This window comes from Alternaria rosae, assembly GCF_020736505.1.
Source record: "Alternaria rosae strain MPI-PUGE-AT-0040 chromosome Unknown BKA58scaffold_3, whole genome shotgun sequence".
NCBI classification, from domain to species: domain Eukaryota; kingdom Fungi; phylum Ascomycota; class Dothideomycetes; order Pleosporales; family Pleosporaceae; genus Alternaria; species Alternaria rosae.
The window spans coordinates 3,136,550-3,157,120 of NW_025763572.1; the positions used below are offsets into that span (position 1 = coordinate 3,136,550).

The following is a 20,571-nucleotide window of genomic DNA, read 5'->3' on the forward strand; positions in this document are numbered from 1 at the left end:
CGCATGCACCATGTTCGAAGTTGAGTCGAGTGGCAAGATATTATGCTGCTGTATCCGCATTTGTGAAGTGGCTGATGAGACGTGATGTGTGAGTACCTGCGAGTGCAGAGGTGATGGACGGAGGGGCAGACGTGGCCGGTGCCAGCGAACATCATTTCCACTAGCGCAACGCTAAAATGCGCGGCGTTCGAGACGGGAAGGAGCTATACATCGATGTCATGCGGACATGAGACAGACGGGTTCTGAGTGATATCACATAGGTACACTGCACCCAGCCATTCTATAATATATGATTCATGCTCAGGACGCCACCCTAAAGACATCGTAAGTCCCTACAACGAGCAGGCAAACTTGTCCCAAACCGCCGCTTTCCTTCTGTCGTCGGTCGCCAAATCCCCACACTTTGACGCAGAGCCTTTGCAGAACAGATCTGAGGTGAACGGATAAGTAGAGTACCAGCACGAGCAGATCCTCTCCAGTTTTTCCGTCTCGGTGATGTACCCTCGATGGATGTTGCTATACGCCAGTAGCTTGTGTCGTTGTAATTCGCACACTGGAGATCATCGAGGTGGGTGTAATTTGTGAGCCAGGGAAGATTATTCTCTCGGTCATCCGGGGTGGTATAGACGCCGTAGAGCCGATCGTTGAGTTTGAGGACGCCACCACGTCTTTTGGTGGCATCGGCGCCGCACTGGGTTAGTCAGTAGCTGGACTACAATTTTCATAAGATTGCAATGACGTCTTACGTTGTGTATGATATCATTGTAAGTCAAGCGACAGTGGTCGACTTTGGCATCCAGTGAAGCTCCTTCAAAGAAATACCTAATACTTCGAGCTTGTATAAACAATGCGGGATCAGCGACCGCAAAGAATCCGAGATGCGATCCGGCGTTTGTTTCCTGGAGTTTGTAAACCCTGCTTGCGTTACGGAAGTCCGAGGTATCTCGCACAGATGGTGGAATCGGGGTTGTTTCGTCTCAAGATTTGATGATGTCTTCACAGAACTCTTGGGCAAAGCCGACTGCCTCATCTCCATCGAATTCTTTGGCATTGGAGTACTGGGTCTGGTCTTCACCGAAGCAGGTACGGTTGTATGTTGCATCCTTATTAAGTAGTTGGTCACTGTGGGCTTCTACGAAGTCGTTGATCCATGAGGCTTCTTTCTCCTTCGCAGAGTTGTTCGGTACGTCTTTTAGGAATGGGGCATTTGTGATGACAGCCTTTCGTTCTGGATCAAGCTTAATCTCGATATCGAAGTCAGTTTTATCGGGTTGCAGCAGAGAGGGGTCGTAGTTTGGCTGGGAAAGTCCGCGCCAGTGAAACCAGTTTTTCACTTGGACTGGGACGTCATCTTTAATATTGAAAGGAACAGCAGCTGCACCGTAAGATGGATCATTCTCGATCTTGGGAAAGTAAGGGAAATTGCCGCCAATAGTCTGCGCCATGTATTTGGACAAAGCAAAGAGAGCGTAGTCATCCGCTAGAAAAGTCAGCTCGGCAAGGCTCTACTTGAGAAAGATAAAACCTGCCGTTCAGTGATGCCCAGTCGTTGGAGATATCATCAGGTCGAGCCAGAACCTTGGCGCAGAGTATTCCGTAGCAGGCTGACCATGTGTCGACTACTCCACCAGGGTAGTGTTGCCATACGTTGACCCAGAGGTCCTGAGATGGGTCGATCTAGGTCCTCCGATATGGGAAGGAACTGAAATAGCATACGCAGGAGGGTAGTAGCTGTTTTTCGTTAGTAATCTAGCTGTAAGACCGTGCAACTGTGTGTATCATTCGCCTTGATTGTCATGGACATATCCTAGATTATATCGAACCGTAAGATTCGAGGGGAAATTAATCGCCATCTGAACCCTATGGTCGAGTGGAGTAAGTTCGAAGAACTCGCGACAGAATATAAGCCCCGATTGTTGACTTAGCGTGCCGTCTCTCTTTTGTATGCCAACTACTGTCTTGGCAATTCCGGGAAATATGGTACGGTCGTTACACGGAACTGAGCCGTCGAAGTTGCACCCCGACGGAATCGGCGTTGGAAGCTGCTGCACTCCTGGGAAAGCACTCTTGACAACTGTAATGTTTCCAGTTGCTCTTTTACCATATATATTCAAGAAGCTCGTATCTTCCTCATAGGCTGTTTGGCTCTCCACGGTGACCTTGGCATTCTCCATAGCATCTTTGAACGTGTTGTCAATAATGTCTCGATGCTCAGCCTTACACGAGTCATCAAAGGAGAATATGGGCTCGGCAGTTGATGGAAGCGCTGATTCTGAGGCCTGAGAACTTGTTTGTGCGAGAGTCTGAGAGGGTGATTGAGAACCTACTTGAGAGGAAGCTTGTAAGCTGGCCTGAGAAGCTACGGAGGCCACCTGAGAAGCCGCAGAGGCCGCCTGGGAAACGGTCGAAGCCGTTTGCGAAGAACTTTGTGCAGCGCCATCTGCGATCAGAGAAAGAATCAAGAAGATCGTAAGGATTAGGCCGTTCGGTCGAACCACTGGCATGGCTAACGAGCCGACTTTCCTGACGGCGTTGAACATGTTGCAGGACGAGCGGCGGGAGAGGAATAGCCGTAAAATGGCAGGGCACTAAGTATGATATGCAGATATAGTAGAGATGTGAGATGATGTTGGCTGTTTGGTATTCGCGTGATGGTGTCTATCGAAGAGAGATTGTGGGAAGAAGAGAACCGCGATGCGAGATCTTGTACTCAGCGATGACTGTGGCGTAGGACGTAGAGTATACCTTTTGTCATATTGGAGTCGTTGACTAGACGTTGTCATTAAGTGACTGGTCGATGCATGAACGGTGATTCACATCTTCCATCCACGTCAACCTAGGAAAGGGCTGAACAGGTCTGCAACCTACATCAACATGGAAACATGCAAAGTAGGTGACCTAACGTTGATGTAGACTCTAGACCTGTTTATTTTTCTGTGTTGTATGAGGTGCACCCGTCCCAAGTCGCGAGGATCCGCTTGAGGTGGGCCTGCTCATCTGGACCCGTAAAGATCGACTCGATGGCTCGCTCGCAAAGTGCTCTGACATCCTTTCGGTCCAAGTGGAAATGCTGCGCCGCGAGGTAGTACTCTTGCGAGAGTGGACTGCAAAAGACACCTACATCATCAGTCTGCCGGGCGTTAGTCGTCACGAGAAACACACAGTTTCCAGAGCTGAACGTACGCTCAGAGCGACGGGAACACTGCTATGTCGCCACGTCCCAAAGTGATGGTCCGAGTAAGTGCCCGTGATCATCTTAGCATGGACGTTACAGCTGAGGCACAGCTCAACGCCGATTCCGTGCTGCTCAATGGTCTTTCTGAACTCATCCTTTACATGTATGACATGACCCAATCTGTCAGGTTGCCAGGACAGGAGTGTTTGCAACTCCAGATCCGATGCAGAATCTTCGCTCTCGGCGAAGTGCAGCGTGATCTTCAGCCCGGCAGCCTTTGCCCGAGCGAAGCTGTCGCCGAATATGCGAATGTCACCTTTGGCTGGGTCGCCGCAGAGGTCGACACCGACAACGCCGGCGGACTGATACTTGATGGCGAGATCGACGACTTCTTCCGCATCTGCGATGTTGTTGCGACGGTCGATTGATAGTATGAGGAAAGCTCGCATGGTGTTATTAGCATCGTCGTTATGGGCATTGAGTATATCCAAAACGGTCTTCACGTAGTCATCTTTGGTAACGCCTTCTCCGAGGATCGCTCTTGGGGTTGTTCGAAGCTCAACGTATACTACTCCATCATCCTGGAAGTCTTGCAACACAGCCCTGGTGGAGTACCTAAATTGATCAACCGCGGCTCACCATATACGTCCATGTCGACAGACATACTGGATGCTCGGCAAATCACTGCAAAGGCGATAGATATATGACGAAAAGAGCGGGAAGAACCTAATCTAGCTGTCAGACGTCTGCTAGTATGTTCGCGTGGTGAGCCAGTTGTTTGGGACGACCAAGTGGGTAGCGATCATTTGTCAGGGGAATATTGGCCGCGAACTCGCTTGCTCGATCGTCTTGGCCCATGTATTCCCAACGGCACGCCGGTGTTACAGCGAGAATTCCGAACGACGAGCAAATCGAGCTAGGCGGCCTACGTTTTGATATCGTAATCGACCTTTCCCGCGGGTATAGCGACCAAGGGATCCGCGAGGTCGAAGTCAGGATGCCGTGCTCTCTTTGTCTCCCATATGGCGTGCAGGCAGTCGCGACTGATGCTGCCGGTCAAGTGGGCATGGAGCTGAGTCGCGTCATTAGCCAGCAGCGAACGGAAGTCTGAGCGTCCTTGGCGCGATGACTAGGGACCAAGGAGGCTGGAGCCGTACCTCAATCTTAGGCAGGCCCTTGGTGAAGGCAGCGTCGACGGGCAGGTCGTGTGCAGTCGCGATGGGGAGTGCAGTCATGCTGGGGAACACGGCGGTATTGGTGGCGTGGGGATGGTTCTCGAAGCGATAATGGTAAGGTGAATAGACTTCAGGACAGGAGGCCTGGGGGGTATAGCGGCGGACGCGGGTCATAGTGCTAGCCGACTCCTTATAGGCTGCTCGCTGCTCATTCGTCCGTCGCCTCGGCAGCCCCAAAGGAGGAGGTGTGCTGCAGGAGATTGCAGCGCGCGCCTTCTTCGTCAGGTCTGGACAGGAGCAGAGCATAGCAACACCACGTTGGCGCCTCCAGCTGTGCAAACACCGGACCCGACAGCACGCAGGGCTCCCTCACGTTACCGCGCCCTTCACACTCTCTCACGTGTCACGGCAGGTGTTTGCAGCGGGCATCTTCGCGACAGACTGGCGGACCAAGGCCCTTTGATCTCCAGCGCTCGTTGCTCGGCTAGGCCAAGCTAAGCTCACCCCGGGCCGCTCCTGTACCTCACTCATCTCCAAGCCCTCACCCTTCCATCCTCACGCCCCCACGACCGTTTGCCAGCCGCCGCTCCCTCTGCGCAAGCAATTGATTCTGCTCTGCGCGCGTCTAGCCATTGCTGCTGCCCGTCTATCGCTCCTGCCGCCGCTCTCTCTCGCTTCCGGCTGCCGCGCTCCCTAGGAGGCCCCTGGATTCGCCTGCTTCGCCGTTTCGCGCCGCTCGCGACAAGCACCTCACCACACGGCATATCACCCTTACATGGCCGATATGAACCAAGAAACGATCCAGCAGAAGATCCAGCTCGCTCGCCGCGACGCTGAGGCGCTCAAGGACAGGATAAAGCGCAAGAAGGATGAGCTCGCTGACACGACCCGTATGTTCTTTTTCCGGCCGGCGTGCTCACCGTATCGGAACCTCGTAGACGGCTAACACAAGAGCGCAGTTCGCGATGTCGCCAGAGACCGTGTCGAGGCTCTGCCGCGCCTCACCATGAAGACGAAGCGCACCCTCAAGGGCCATCTGGCTAAAATCTACGCCATGCACTGGTCCACCGACCGCAGACATCTCGTCTCCGCCTCGCAGGACGGAAAGCTCATCATCTGGGACGCCTACACGACCAACAAGGTCCACGCCATCCCTCTGCGCTCGTCCTGGGTCATGACCTGCGCCTACTCCCCGTCCGGCAACTACGTCGCCTGTGGTGGTCTCGATAACATCTGCTCCATCTACAATCTGTCGGCTCGGGAAGGTCCAACACGTGTGGCACGCGAGCTGTCCGGCCACTCGGGCTACCTGAGTTGCTGCAGATTCATCTCCGACAAGCGCATTCTCACATCGTCTGGTGACATGACCTGTGTGTTGTGGGATTTGGAGACTGGCTCCAAGGTGCATGAATTCGCCGACCATCTCGGCGACGTAATGAGCTTGAGCATTAACCCGCTCGACCACAACCAATTCGTCTCCGGTGCTTGCGACGCTTTCGCGAAGCTCTGGGACATCAGACAGCAGAAGTGCGTCCAGACTTTCGCCGCGCACGACTCTGACATCAACGCCATCCAATTCTTCCCCAACGGCAACGCCTTCGGTACCGGTTCCGACGATGCCTCCTGCCGTCTGTTCGACATCCGCGCCGACCGCGAGCTTGCGTCATACCAGGTACGCTCGATGGCACCCCTGGCACTTTTGGCATTTGGATTACTAATGTATGCCGATAGATTCCTGAGCCGGTCTGCGGTATTACATCCGTAGCCTTCTCCGTCTCCGGAAGACTGCTATTCGCAGGTTACGACGACTTCGAGTGCAAGGTAAGCAGTCAGCGCAGCCCCCACAAGCTCTACAGTCTAACAATATCCAGGTTTGGGACGTACTCCGCGGCGAACGCGTAGGCACATTGCAAGGACACGACAACCGCGTCAGCTGTCTCGGCGTTAGCAACGACGCGCTCAGTCTATGCACTGGTTCATGGGACTCAATGGTAAGTTCTCTTGTGCCCCCTTCTGTACCACACAACTGACTTGGCATAGCTGCGCATTTGGGCATAAGTGCCGTCAGCCTACTGAACTTCCACGACGCCATGTAACGACGCCAATCCGAACGTGTGCGCCTTAACGTAATATTGGCAAACTACAACCTACGACAGCGATCTCCGCATCTCCTGGCCTACCATACCCCTGCTGCATCTTATCAACCAGGAGACTGAGCGCTGCCATACTCTAAGAATATAATACTCGCACCTGTTGGAAGCGTCGATGTGGCTACGGTGCCAACTGATGTCCCGGCGCCCGGAATCTTTTTGTGCTCAAACTACTTTTTCTTTTCATACCACTGTTCTATTCCTTTCTCGACGGTGCGAGCATACTACTCGTACTCGTTCTCATGTCCGGGCCGGCTGTTCTACGTACATGAGTAGCACCTATCTACATCAACCTTCGACATAGTCTTCCCCTTGCGTTCTGCCTGATCATTAAAAGCGACCGATTGTACTTGCACTTGTGTGGGAAGAGATGGGGCTGTGCAAGACGGGAAGCTTCATTACTGTATGTTTCGGATTCTACTACGTGCAAATGGTTTTGGAGAATCCATGGATGTGGGGGACTGGATGGACGGATCGTGGCTTTCTGGCGCATGGGCTTTCAATGTGTACGATTTGATTGGGTTGTGAAAGATGAATGGGTAGTCAGCGAGTTTCTATATACCTCTTTTAAGTTTATCGAACGCTTTTGCATGATGATAAGACGACTTGATATTGCCTTTTCCAAGGAACCTTGGAACGTCTCGAGCATTCCAAGGTTTGAGCGCGCTCAGTCCAGGCCAGCTCGTGAAAGAAGGAATCAGCGTCAACGTGCCTTCTAGACCTTGTCACGACTGTTGTTCGGCACTCTCAGCGGTAGAAGTTACTTTTGCGATTCTGGCCTAGGCTATTGTGCGAGGCATTAACAGCTCCAAGGTGATTGCACCACCTGGGATGATACCCGCTCGCGAATCTAGTGGCGCGCACACCGTTATGCATATGACTAGGTTGCCCAGGGGACCCCAATTGCCCATCCGGACGTCACTCCGGGACAAGCAGTGACAAGCCGGAGTATCAGCGATCAGAGCTTATTGCGGTGATGGTAGCGTGACCGTACTTTAAGCGTTCGTCGGGCAGGGCTGATAGAATATGGTTGTGATCTTCATGGATGACAGAAGAGTGACCGAGCAGAAGACGCAAGAGCCACGTCGCACTTTACTCTCACCCGGGCGGTTATGCAACGTCTATCTATTTTCGAAAAGTAATCAACGTGTCGAACCATCCATCGTCTTTGGCATTAACGTGCCTCAGCTAATGCCCGCAATCTTAGGCCGCATGGCAACTGGACCCTGAAATCGCCAAAAGGAAGCGCTTCAGCCGATGCAGGAGTCGATCGGAGAATAGGAACGCGATGGATGGCATTAATGCTTCTAGAAGCGAGCACAGAAGGATTACATTGCATGTGCACCGGGGGACTCGCATCCGGGATGTGGCCGGGACGAGAATATCAAACAAGACCGAAAGAGAGATCCCTCGGCCCCTTTTGGTCGGCTGTGCCATGGAACTCTGGTGTGGCATGACAGTTGGTGCCTCGAAGAGATTGAAACAACCAGAGCGCATGAGGGCTTTAGCAGAGTCGTATGGTCATTGTGACGTGTAGCCTCAAAACAGCAGCGAGGATAGGGCAGGCTGATGCTGCGACAGACGTGTCGAGAAGGCGTGTAGCAAGATAGTTCGGCATGGTGTTTCAGCAGTCGTCAGGCTTTCACGCGGCGCCCCAAGCCATTGCGCGCCACCCGCCGGCCCTCGACTGGGCGGTGAATAGGCGGGTGAGCGTGTTTCGCACTCGAGCATCCTGTTTCATCAGGCCGACATGCCTTTGCGCTTCGCCAATGGTATGCGATGCGGCCCCGTGCGGGCGTCTAATGCATCGTGCAATCGGCCGGTCAGCATCAGCCCTAAAACAGCACCTACCAAGCACACCCCTACAACACCGTACCGCCTCGGCCACGTTATCCACGTACGCACGTTGAAATCCTCGAGGGAATTCTCCCGTGCGCGTCCAATTGCAACGCTGAAACCCCAGCGCGTACTCGAAAATAGCCCTGCAAGCACGCGCGCCAAGGCCTGTCATCTAGCGGAGCACCATCCCAGACGACCGACCCCAACCTTGCAACCACTCCCTTTCCTTCTGCCCACCACAGACCAACGCGTCACCAGACACCGGGACCTGTACACGGACTCTGCAAACAGCTGACGCTGACCGTCCCCCCTTCTCCACACATATATCAGTCCGGCGCCCGTCACCTCGGGTCCCGCTCTTCTTTTTTCTTTCGTCATGACTACAGCCGCTCAAGACGAATTCAACGAACTGATCCGAGACAAGGACCGCGAAGACCGCCACCCAGAAGACCGACACAACGACAGCGACATCTCCGACCCGGAATCCCCTGGTGCCGCCGACGACTACCTCGAGAAGATCGATACCGACGACGAGCTCGACATCCCAGCCGACATGAGGGCGAATTACTACATGCCCAACATGCGCTCAGAGGCCAACACGGGGCCCAAGGGTGTCATTGCTGACGCCCAGGCGTTTGAGCAGGCCAAGAAGCAAGCACGACGATTCACATGGAAGAAGAACGCCGCACCCGCACAGTACAATGTTAGTGCCTATCACGATGAGAAGACGTTGAGCAGTGATGAGGAGGTCGACGAGGGCTTCATGCGCCAATGGCGTGAGGCCAGGTTGAAGGAACTGCAGAATGTTGGCGAAAGGATACGGTCGAGGACCAACAGCCCTAGCCGGAGGATATATGGCAGCATGCCGTTGGTGGATGGTGAGGGGTATCTCGATGCTGTCGATAAGACGGCGTCGGGTACTGTCGTTGTCGTCTTCATCTACAACAGACACGTATGTATACACTCAGCCCTTCCTTCTTACAGCCTGTACTAACAATGCCATAGCCAGAAGCCTACGTATCACAAGAGTTTGAGATGGTCATGCGCGAGGTCGCAAAGCGCAACGACACCGTCCGCTTCGTCAAGATGTACAACGACGACGCCGAGATCGAGGACGCCGGTGTACCCGCCGTGCTAGCATACAAGGGTGGCGAGAAGTTCGCAGACCTAATACCGCTCATCGATTGTCTGCCCGATGATTCAGAGCTCAGCGCTATCAGCCTCGAGACAGTCTTCAGACAGTGAGTCCTCTCCTCCATTTATCACTACCACCCATCAATTGACTAACAACTATTAGACATCGCATCCTCTGAACAGTATATTGATAACTGGCCTTACGAAATTCTCCTACCACCTCAAACCTGTGATACTCATCACGATTGCGCTATCCTCTCCACCGCTGTTTCCCGTCGGTGGTTCATCGGCGCTATTATGTCATCAGATCACCCACCATCCGACCCTGGCAGTTTCACCACGACACCTCTGCATGTCGCCTTACCCCTCCTCATCTCACTACCAAATGATGACAGGGCAACCTCTACGACTCGACTAGCCCACCTTTCTACAACATCGGCGGGCTTAGTCCTTTTGGAGATGGGCCTCGCGCACCTCGTCGCCGCATTAACGACTACTATTTCCTTATCATCTTTCCTCATTTAGCGACGCACTTTTGTTTATACTTTGGCATCGGGATATTGCATATTTGCAAGGGCGTCTTTACTGCTTGACTACATCGTCATGTCTGGCTTTTTCAGGATAGACTGAGTGGCCACAGGGCTTACTTGTTACGAATAGTGTTGCGCCTGCTGTTGAGGGTGTTGGCGGATACCCAATCTGATATCTTTTGATCGAGATGTACTCTCGGTTTGTTGTGCTGCTCTCTCCAGTCATGCATTCTTGATGTTTGCCTCATGCTTTCTTGTCTTCGACCTTCGTCTTGAGTACTCCACACATTTCTCGCTTATGATACGAGACTGGCTTGTCGTTCTTCTCAATCTCTTCACGTTCACTTTCCTCCTTCATCAAACGTTCCCAGCGATGCAGCGATCTTCTTCAGTTCGGGAACACATGCGCAACCTATTTGTGCAGAAGTGGATGCGCTGCTGTGCCACATGGGCGATTCGACGGTTTGGCGTCTAGTAAGCGCCCACCCCCTTCTGTACGTTCTTGGGGTACTTTTAACCCACTGAACATCTGGAAACTGCATATAAGTATGTAGCAGCGCAAGGTAAGGCTTGCCATGTTGCATCTCATTTCTCGTCCTCTAAGCATTCAATCATGCCTTCGTTCATGTCATCATTCCGCCATCATTCCGCAGGCGAGAAAGCGCCTCCATCTACTCTTTCATCTAAACCTTCTTCTACTCTTTCGTCCACTAGCAAACCATCAGTCCCTCTTCACAACTTATGTGAGCGATGTCGCAAATTCTCAAACGAGTGCAGCGCTCTGAATTGGCTGCAGAGGCCCTGTGGGCAGCCCGTTTCATCATGGCCTTTCTCTCGCTTGTGCACAGTCACTCAACTCTCTCAGTCAGCGCCATCTTGCCACTTTTGCAAAATGATGTTTGCGGAGTTGCAGAATGGAGCTTCACGCGGTATACGCCCTGCTAGCGATATGAGCGTATACGCGTGTCCCCAAACCGGGAGGAGCTGGACAGAGTTACTACTCCGAATGAGGCTTGTTAAAGGTGAAATGAGGAGTGCGGAGGATGGGAGAGGCTTTGCCATGTTCAAGTTCCAGACTTTTGATAGTGAGTTTGACCGTACCGCTTCTCTTAATCGGCTGCTGACGAAGGCGGGTAGACACCACCACAGGAGCGTTCAACAGCCACATCACCGCAAAAGAAGCACCACTCCTCGCTCGCGATAACATCTCCAAGGCTAAACAATGGCTCCAAACATGTCTTTCGGAGCACACAGCATGTCGCAAATTCCACACCAATACCGTCTCCAACCCCCACCAACGACCCACGCGAGTCCTCGAAATCACTCCCACCACCATCCGCCTCCGTTGTAACATGCAAAACGAGCGTTTCGACTATCTCGTTTTGAGCTACATGTGGGGAACAAATTATGAAGGACAACTCCGCCTCCTCCAATCCAACCTGAACGTCTTCCAAAAAGAGATCCCTCGAGCCACTTTGGAAGCATCAGACGTATACAAAGAAGCAATCCGGGTGACCCTCGCCCTCGGCTACCGCTACCTCTGGATAGACAGCCTAACTATCATCCAAGACTCAATACCAGATTGGGACTACGAAGCCCGCCGCATGGCCATCGTCTACGGCAACGCGACAGCGAATCTCGCTTTCCTCTTCCCACCCCACTCTCCCTCCGCGCCATCGCGTCGCGATGACCCACGAGTTTGGAATCCATGCATTCTCCGGACTTCATCTTCGCATACACCGGGTATATACATCGAGCATACGAAGTCCTCGCTCCGACGCGACTTCGCTCCAGAGGAAGCGACAAAAGACTGGCTCGTCCAACGCAACTGGCCGCTTTTCAACCGCGCATGGACGTTTCAGGAGTATCTACTCGCGCCGAGGACGCTGCTTCTTGGCCATAAGAATCTCATGTGGCAGTGCTCGGAGGGGTTTTGGGATGAATTGCTTGGTCCGATTGCGGAAGCTGCGGTGACAGATCCCACGACGACGACGATGCAGCAGTCATCCAAGCAAGGAAGAGACAGAGGTAAATCCCGATATTTCCCCAACAGCATCACAGAGATCAACACGCTTGGGAAAACACACAGTCTCTCCTCCCCAGCTGTCCTCTCTTTCGCACTCTCCTACCAAAACGTTATCAATGAGTACCGCAGTCGCAAACTATCTTTCTCCAAAGACCGCATTGTAGCCTTCGCAGGTACTGCAAGTGCGTTCTCCAATCTAGGCCAACTAACCTACCTAGCCGGATTGTGGAAGGAAATCCTTCCCATAACCATGCTATGGTACGTCGATAGGAAAGCACCGCCTCTTGTCCGGCGCGAGAACGGGTTACCAAACGGCGAGATCAAAGCCTCAGTGCGGACGGCGGAGATCGAAGAAGGAGTTGTGCAAACCACATCACCACTACCAAGTTGGTCATGGTTCTCCGTGCCAATATGGAAGCACTACCAAATACACCACCTTTTCAGCGATGACGAACTAGCCGTCCGTTGTAAAAGCGATTCCGACCCGAAACTTGTATGCTGGACAGATATGTTCTGGGCAGAGACCAAAGGCTTCAAGTTCGCTGGGCACACGCAAGATCGCATATCCGAATCTAGCCCCTTCGACTTTTCAGGCTTGCAAATCACACTTGCAACGTTGGTTTTCCCTATAAAAGCGGATTGGCCCGCTGATCTAGCAGCACAGATGAAACGGTTGCAAAGCCTTCCTGCACTTTCTTTCAACCGCGGGTTTAGCTGGGAACCGGTGCTGGAATACTACCCCGATGACCCGGCGGGGAGGGCGTCGCCGCCTCGCAATGCGGTGTATGCGTTGATGTCAGAGTGTCAGGTTGTTAGGACTGCGGGGAAGAATACGGTGCAGAGGCGGTTGGCGGGGTTGATGTTGGTTCCTGGGAGTAAGGAGGGGACGTGGAAGAGAGTGGGAGTGTGGAAATTGAGGGTTAATGTTGTGGGTGTTGGTGTTGAGGGGGGTAATATTGGGGATGTGGCGAGGAAGTGGGCGAAGGTTAGTGTGCTTTCGGGGAAGTGGAAGGGTGTGTTGATTACGCTGGTGTAGCGTTTTGTTGGATGATTTTGATCTGGGAGCGTAGTCGATTTGAAGTAGTGTTACGAGTGGCCGCTTCTCGCCAGCTGAGGCAAGACGGGCAGATGTAAATTGTGGTCGAGGAATACATGAGTCCAGTCTGAGTACAAAGAAGGCGAGTTTACTCCTTGTAGTCTTCAAAAAAAAAAGACTTAGGTTCTCGAACACACAGTGCATAGTAGAGCTGTAATCCCCAAAGAGCAGCTCAACGAGCGTCGCATGCGGGCTCAGCATCCTCGGTATACTCCTCGGATAGCTTTGTTATGCGGAATGGCCCAAATGTGTTGTATATGAAGACGGTCTCATTCGGGCGAGTCTGCTTCCCTTTGAAACCGGGTTGGTGATCATGGCTGTTAGTGGTTCGCTGCCCGCTACCGGTACAAGCTACCGCGCACTTTTGAATAATCGTCCTTTCTGCACAAGTCCGCATCAACATCTCTCGCAAATCCCCATTGATCTGCGAGACTCGACTACTACAATGAAACCGCACGAAAGCATTGGTTTCGTATCCGGTACCATGCTGCAACAAGAAGATGAAGGTCCAACAGCAGCGCCTAACTCTGAAGATCCGACTGATCGCGGCTTGCAACGGTTACTCGATTTGCCGACTGAGCTGCGCTGTTACATCCTGGAGGTTCTCATCAAGGATAAACACTTCGAAACCCACTAGAAACTTCTCCAACATCAGGAAATGAGCGACTTAGTCCGCTGCAACTTCAATGCGCAGTTCAAAGTGATCAAACAGCACCGCTATCTCGCTAGCCAGCTTAAGCAGATCTTGACGACTACGGCCTTACTGTCGACGCATACAAGGAGTCCACGCTCAAGCCGGCGGTTAGCTGAGTTCTTGAACAGCAATCTACTGAGTGAAAGCCTATGTGTGACTGTGGATAGCCCTACTCATGCTATCGGCATGAAGTATCAAAAATGCCTAGTCGATGCGGACGTCCTAACGGATCAGTTCACTAAGATTGCGTTAGGAAATGCAGTAGCTCGGTGGAGAACAGTCTCGCAGCCTCGCTTTGGTACGGATACCTTGTCCGATATCGAGCATCATCGTGTGCTACGTGCTGTTCTCCGGTTGCAACTCTACACTGGGACGCGAAAGCTACATGGGGTTAGGAAAGGCTTCACGCGCAAGCTCAGAAGCTTGTTCTCGATGTGGACGACTTGGGAGTTTGACGAAGTCAGAAGTGTAGCCGAATGGATCCAACTCTAACGTCCAAATCTACCGCAACACTACGCAGCGAGCATCCGCAACTTGTTTGCCTGCGTTGATACACGTTATTACTACGATATGGCCGCGTATGTCAGAGTTCGACCCGCTCCTTGTCGTGATCGGAACCGACGTTCTGAATTCGCGAAAAAGTCGAAGACTTGGCCCGACACGCATGAGAGAGCACGTACGAAGGTAGAGCTGACGCACGGAACAAGGACTTGAGACCGCTTGGTTATAGGGACGGGTGTTACCTCCAGTACACGCAACGTGATCATCGAGACCACTCTCTTGCTGAAGGTTTCCCGTTCTGGTGTCGATATACAAAGCCAACTATCGGATTGTGGGAGTTCCGCAACGAGCTGTTCGTTCAACTTGAGAGGGCCTACGATAAGCCGGTGGGACCTTGGAGTTGAAAGCCATATGGACTTAAAGTTGGGCTCTACGGCGACATATATTCCGCTGTCAGCGCTACGTTGTGGACGGAATCACAATGTAGATATTCCGAAGACTCAACTCTAGATACGGCTTGGCGATCCTCCCAATCTCTTCCTGTGCTTACATAACGATGCCTAATGCGGTACTGCTAGCGTCCCCGCGCGTTCGCTCCTTCGCGTTTACTCATCAACAACCCATCTCGAATCATACTTCAGCGGACTAGAGCCCGTGATTTGCGGACGAACACGATCGGCTCCCAAGAAAACCCCTGGATCATGGCCTCTTTCTACTCGAGGCTAGGTCAGCTCATGCATCGATACCCTGCCATGCCGCCGTGAAACAACTCAATCGCCGCATCACTCAACGGCCCGACTCTGAATAGCACAGCAACATGAACGCACAATTTCCACGTTCATTCTGCGTGCGGTCCGAACGCAACACATATATGACATCCCGGCGATAACGGGCTTGATATGTTTCGAGCGCATCCAGGAAGATCCGGAGGAGTGGATTTATATGCTCACCGTAAAGACGTAGTAGACACAGCAGTCAGTCGTTCCTTCGCCCACCCAGTTCAACTTTTGTGCTTTTGCGCACGTATCCATTCTTTACCAGAGCACTGCTCGTCCACGTTCATTTTACCATTCCTTTCTCATCTCGAAGATGAGGCATTTTCACCAGTTGCTTGCCGCTGGGGCAGGCTTTTCTTCAATTGCGCAGGCCGTCAACACCCTCGTCGATGTTGGCTACGCGAAGTACCAGGGAGCCGTCGTTGACTCCCAGCTTGGCGTCTCTGCCTGGAAAGGCATCCAGTATGCGGCGCCTCCTACCGGCGAACGACGTTTCGCAGCACCGCAGGACCCCATCGTCTCCGGACTCATCAACGCGACTAGGCACGGTGCAACATGCCCACCCAACCGTCCTGATGATTGGACCATATCCGGAGCCACCGATCGCTTCCACGTCGCGGAAGACTGTCTTTACCTGAGTGTCTATGCGCCTTCCAAGGCCAAAGTCAACTCGAAGCTGCCAGTGGTAGTCTTCTTCCAGGGAGGAGGCTTCTCATCGCAGTCTAGCGCGAACTGGGATCCTACAGAGATCGTTTCAGATGGTCAGGTCGTCTTCGTTCAGTTCAGCTATCGCGTGGGTCTTTACGGTTTCCTCAGCAGTAAAGCGGTCAAGGCAGGAGGTGGCGACGTCAATGCTGGACTACGCGACCAGATCAAACTCCTTGAGTGGGTCAAGGAGCACATCGAACAGTTCGGCGGCAACCCTGACCATGTTGTCCTTGATGGAGTCAGTGCTGGCGGATCTTCTGTTGCACTCATGCTAGCGGCCAACACCGGCAAGGAGCTGTTCGCTGGTGGCATCATGGAGTCGGGCGGCTGGGTCACGATGCGCACCCCGGAACTGGGCGAGGAGCAATATCAGTGTCTGCTCGAAGATAAGGGTTGTGCTAATGCGACGAACGGCCTCTCTTGCCTGCGCGCATTGAACGAGTCGGCTATCCGAACATCCAACTGCTGGTTCAACCCCAACATCGACGGCGACCTCTACACCGACTCACTCGTTAACCTTTTCGAGCAGGGCAAGTATGCCAAGGTGCCGACGATCATGGGAACCTGTGCCCAAGAAGGCACCAAGTACAACGCACCAGAGGATCTCAACACCACAGCTGATGCCGTCAAATGGGTAGCCAACCAGGATCCAAGTCTCAGTAACTCTTCCATCTCCATCCTTGATGATCTTTACATGAAGCCCAAGAAGCCTACATTCCCCGGCAAAGGCCTCTACTGGCGCCATGCCGCTGATGCCATCGGCGACATTGGCACCCACTGCCCAACACGCAACATCCAGAACGCAATTGCAAGCGACGACGTACCCACATGGAACTACAAGTACGCCGTACAGGACCCTGCCGACGAGGCCGCTGGCTACGGCGCCTGGCACACCGTCAACGCCTACGCTTTCTGGGGCGTAAACCGCACCGATAACAGCGAGCCAGCCAGCTACTTCACCACCAACGCGCCCATCATCCACCAGGTGCGCAGCTACTGGACGAGCTTCATCCGAAACCTCGACCCCAACACCGACCGTGCCGAACGTGCTGTCGAGTGGAAGCCGTACACTGGTCCCAAGTCGCGTGAGAGGCTCTTCATCCAGACAAACAACACCAAGATGGAGCGTATGAGCCCTGCGCAGGCGCTTAGGTGCGATGTTGTTAGGCCTATGAGCAACAACCTTGGCAAGCCGGTTGCGAAGGGTGTTGTTACCAACCTTAGTGCGAAGTTGGCGAAGAAGGTTAAGGGGGCTAGTGAGAGTACTGCATGGAAGAAGGGCAGGAAGGATGCTAGGGAGTCTGCGTAGGACGATTGAGTGGGTGAATGCCGCATGAACAGGTGCTTTCTAAGCCTGTAAAGTTGAGAGGCGGCCTCTGAGCACTATACCTTTTACTTCTTGTACATACCCTTCTACCTATGTCTTTTTTTTTGTACTCTTCTTTCGTCGCGGCGGAAACAACGCGCAGCTATATTCATGGCCTCTCCATGCAGATGCTGAGCCTTCATAACCGAAAGCTTGCAGATGGGCAATACACAAAACTTATCGTCTTGACTTTCTAGTGCACCGTTTTCATCGCCCAACAGCTATAGTGCCCAATGCTCGATAAATATGTGACCAGTCATCACCCTGCATGAATAAGACAGGTTGAAAACAAGGCTACACAACTAGATATTCAGAGTGGCTTCGTATACTTGGGGCCGCAGCGCGCAACCATGAGGCAGTTTTATCTCACCAGTTTCAGCGTGATGAACTCGTAATATATATTAACGTTTCTTCGACGCACGATACATCAACCAATGCAAAACTATACTTTGAAGTATACACCACACTACCTGACTTCACAACAAGGATTCTGAGAGCAATGTATACCTTCAAGTCAGGGTAAATCAAAGACAGACTAAGAGGTGAATACGTCTACTAAAAGGTTTTGGTAATAATATAGATCTTCTCTGATCTCCAAGACCGTGTCTTCGCAATTTGGGATAGGTGGTCAACTATGCGGAATTCGGCAACGATATTTTGTAGCTTTCGAGGATTTCGTATCAACGATGTAATTTTTCCATGATTTGTGAAAGATATAAGCGTATTTGCAATGGCTTTTGGACATACTGATTTGGACGACGACGCTACGCGGTGCTCAGACCAGCGTGAGCCTTTCCGTCTTTACTTCTTCGAGACCTGAGAAGACCGATGGACCTTTTGGATTATACATATTTGCCGGGGGTTCCTCTTCATACCCCAGTGAATACATTTTAGCATCCCAGTAACCAAAGCGCTTCCACGTGCCTTCTTCTTCTCCGGGTATCAGCGCCAGACCTCCAAAATAGCGATGTTCATGGTGAGTACGCTGAGTCTCGACTAGAAGAGCCAGGATGGCATTCCCTGGCGGTTGCTCATAGTATTTGAAGTTGTCGCAGTATACTTGCCCGTCGAAACGGACATGATACAAAGATTCAAGTCCTTCCTTCAGGGATAGACAGTCCATGTTCCACCCGTCTTCGGATGTTAGACGTGCTTCCTCGTATGTAGCTACTTCAAGTGTTGTACGTAGACCAGAGAAGTCGTGAAATGCCGTTGAAGGCACTTGATTGAGAGGCAGGCCGCACCACTGGAAGTGCACTAGCTGCGCCAAGAACACGAGTCTGTTGCGCGAACCTTCAGGGACGTTTTGTGGCCAGCTGTGGTATTCATCAAAGAAGTCAATGTCGTGGTCCAGGTAAAGAGAACTTGCGAACCACGACCAAGACGGCGCCATGACAGATCCAGGCTCACGTATCGTTTGCGATGGGGGTACATCCTCGCCATCCAATACTCTCTCGCCAGTGCAATCCATGAACCATAGCAAGCCGTCTGGTAAAGACTCTGCCTAGATACCGGCGAGATAAGTGAGTTTTCTGTCAGTCTGGAACGCTTGAGCAACACCAGCAAACGCCATGGGTCTATCGCTAGGTACTGTTAGATTCCTTGTACTGTATTCCCAAATCAGGTCTTTCCAGTTCTTGAAATAATTGAGAAGGTGCTCGTAGTCTGCAAACGGTATTGGAAGCGCGCTATCCTGAGGAACATCTCTTAGTGGGATATGTCGTTTCTGTGTCATCTCTCGTCCGTTACGTCGTCGTCTGTTATAGTCCCCTATTTCGAACTTTGGAAGCCAAGAACCTGCTAGCTCATCGCAAAACTCTTCCACACATTCCCACATGATGGTTTCATGCCCGTAGAACACTGTACGCGGACTCAGTAGATGCTCTTGAAATGTCCATGCTCGCTTAAATATAGGCCATTCATGATAGCGCAGTCTGGATGTATAATCGTGGTCCAATGAGACGCCGGACGAGGGCCTACTCCAACTCTCGGGGTACTTCGTACCTGGCAGGCGTCGATTCGTAGTAGGAATGATGCAGATGCCTTTTTGTGTCTGCGTTGCTTTGCGGATAGAGCAAGAACTCATAGTTCTTGGATCCTTCCTTGTCCGGATGAAGTCTTTCCTAGGTGGAAACAAGAAGGATATGCAGCAGATTGCGTTGCTATATACCGACGTCATCGCAGCAGCTTCAGTTTCCCAGTCTGATCGTGAGTCCTGAATGATACATAACACATCAACCCACAGGTAACGGAAGCCAGTGTGTCGAACAATTCTTAAGGCCTCAATGAACATGTTTGGTAACTCTGACCAAGGCACTGCGACTTGAAATTCGTCGAGTCGTGATAGTGTCAGGCGGAGACGATGGGTTTTATCCCCCCACACATGACTAAGTGTAAGGTACTGAAGCCCTTCAATGGTACTAGTATCGTATCGCAATCTTACGCCGTCTGAAGTGAGTTCGGGGAGTCGGGTCGGTCGCTGGAATGACGTCGTCAAGTTCGACGACCATGTCGAACAGGTCCTGTGCTTCTGAAGACAGGCAGCGAGCCAGGTCTTGATCTGGTCTAGGTTGGCTGTTGGCTGAGCGGGTACGCTTCGCCCTTGCTGCGCAGCGTCTACTGCGTCGTTACTCGATACTAAGCCGTCAGTTGATTCGTTTGGAAACCGAGGAACGTAGACTAACCATTGTAGAATCTCAAATAGAGGTGCGCCGTTAGCAAGGAATCGTAGTCCTGCACAAACAGAGGTAAGAAGCCCCCAGATCTATCATCATCCTCTTGAAAATCACCAAGCCTAAATGAGATTCTTGGATATTTGGTCTCATGATCTGCCTTGGAAAGCACCATTGTGCACAAATGACAATGTTCTGTCGACTGCAACAGTTGCTCAACTGTAGCAAAGCGAACCTCGTATCCGGTTCTGTAGAACTTGCGTTCAAGCCGGGCAATCTGGGCGTTGCATACTTCCTTACCCTCTTCGGCCCATTTCAACAATTCCCAGCCATCGATGAAGCTTTTACAGCGATTACATAGTTGATGCAGCATAACCGAATCGTTAGTATCTTGACTTTGCGATAGACCCGCAGTGTAGCTACCCACGCCGTCTGTCTCAGCATTGTGAGCTATTGGAATGCTTGACATCGCGCCAATATTCGACATCCAGACTGAAAACTGATGGCTGCGTGTCGAGGTAGGCCGATGGCTGGGATGTGGTGTGAAGATGGATCGCGGGGTGGTGCATCGCATCAGGCATCCCCGCGTGAGCACCCCTGCAACTGTGCCACATGTACGCAGAAGCTTGCTTCTCTTGTTGTACCCATGACCAAAGAATTACTCTAGAACTAACGTCGCACTATATTGTGAGAACATAGTCACATGCAACATGATGTATACGTCCAGAG

General features: G+C 52.2%; 8 protein-coding genes across 8 annotated transcripts; 5 read left to right on the forward strand and 3 right to left on the reverse strand.

The window, feature by feature from the left end:
• Window positions 1-1,636: 1,636 nt before the first annotated feature.
• BKA58DRAFT_138062 (uncharacterized protein) lies at window positions 1,637-2,893 on the reverse strand. Its single transcript, XM_046164526.1, has 2 exons — window positions 2,869-2,893; window positions 1,637-2,769 (listed from the first exon to the last, which is right to left on the reverse strand). The coding sequence occupies exon 2, from the start codon at window positions 2,538-2,540 to the stop codon at window positions 1,779-1,781; it is 762 nt and encodes a 253-aa protein (XP_046028227.1). The 5' UTR covers window positions 2,541-2,769; window positions 2,869-2,893; the 3' UTR covers window positions 1,637-1,778.
• Window positions 2,894-3,107: 214 nt separating this feature from the next.
• On the reverse strand, window positions 3,108-4,500 carry BKA58DRAFT_381303 (uncharacterized protein). The gene is made up of 4 exons (XM_046170000.1): window positions 4,333-4,500; window positions 4,105-4,247; window positions 3,842-3,901; window positions 3,108-3,790 (listed from the first exon to the last, which is right to left on the reverse strand). Exons 1-4 carry the CDS (start codon window positions 4,408-4,410, stop codon window positions 3,148-3,150), a joined length of 924 nt encoding a protein of 307 aa, XP_046028228.1. The 5' UTR covers window positions 4,411-4,500; the 3' UTR covers window positions 3,108-3,147.
• A 206-nt stretch (window positions 4,501-4,706) lies between these two features.
• Window positions 4,707-6,596, forward strand: BKA58DRAFT_138049 (heterotrimeric G protein beta subunit). Its single transcript, XM_046164525.1, has 5 exons — window positions 4,707-5,240; window positions 5,310-6,022; window positions 6,082-6,171; window positions 6,222-6,341; window positions 6,391-6,596. The coding sequence occupies exons 1-5, from the start codon at window positions 5,126-5,128 to the stop codon at window positions 6,406-6,408; spliced, it is 1,056 nt and encodes a 351-aa protein (XP_046028229.1). The 5' UTR covers window positions 4,707-5,125; the 3' UTR covers window positions 6,409-6,596.
• A 1,717-nt stretch (window positions 6,597-8,313) lies between these two features.
• On the forward strand, window positions 8,314-9,622 carry BKA58DRAFT_381308 (phosducin). Its single transcript, XM_046170001.1, has 2 exons — window positions 8,314-9,291; window positions 9,345-9,622. The coding sequence occupies exons 1-2, from the start codon at window positions 8,716-8,718 to the stop codon at window positions 9,582-9,584; spliced, it is 816 nt and encodes a 271-aa protein (XP_046028230.1). The 5' UTR covers window positions 8,314-8,715; the 3' UTR covers window positions 9,585-9,622.
• A 1,441-nt stretch (window positions 9,623-11,063) lies between these two features.
• Window positions 11,064-13,065, forward strand: BKA58DRAFT_438202 (heterokaryon incompatibility protein-domain-containing protein; the record flags this gene model as incomplete). Its single annotated transcript, XM_046173573.1, has 2 exons — window positions 11,064-11,088; window positions 11,141-13,065. The coding sequence occupies 2 exons, from the start codon at window positions 11,064-11,066 to the stop codon at window positions 13,063-13,065; spliced, it is 1,950 nt and encodes a 649-aa protein (XP_046028231.1).
• Window positions 13,066-13,438: 373 nt separating this feature from the next.
• On the forward strand, window positions 13,439-13,762 carry BKA58DRAFT_438203 (uncharacterized protein; the record flags this gene model as incomplete). The annotated part of the gene is made up of 1 exon (XM_046173574.1): window positions 13,439-13,762. One exon carries the CDS (start codon window positions 13,439-13,441, stop codon window positions 13,760-13,762), a length of 324 nt encoding a protein of 107 aa, XP_046028232.1.
• A 1,185-nt stretch (window positions 13,763-14,947) lies between these two features.
• BKA58DRAFT_381311 (Alpha/Beta hydrolase protein) lies at window positions 14,948-17,359 on the forward strand. The gene has a single exon (XM_046170002.1). It carries the CDS (start codon window positions 15,410-15,412, stop codon window positions 17,111-17,113), a length of 1,704 nt encoding a protein of 567 aa, XP_046028233.1. The 5' UTR covers window positions 14,948-15,409; the 3' UTR covers window positions 17,114-17,359.
• A 495-nt stretch (window positions 17,360-17,854) lies between these two features.
• Window positions 17,855-20,371, reverse strand: BKA58DRAFT_419597 (heterokaryon incompatibility protein-domain-containing protein). The gene is made up of 4 exons (XM_046172718.1): window positions 19,855-20,371; window positions 19,175-19,807; window positions 18,762-19,030; window positions 17,855-18,674 (listed from the first exon to the last, which is right to left on the reverse strand). Exons 1-4 carry the CDS (start codon window positions 20,327-20,329, stop codon window positions 17,946-17,948), a joined length of 2,106 nt encoding a protein of 701 aa, XP_046028234.1. The 5' UTR covers window positions 20,330-20,371; the 3' UTR covers window positions 17,855-17,945.
• Window positions 20,372-20,571: the final 200 nt, after the last annotated feature.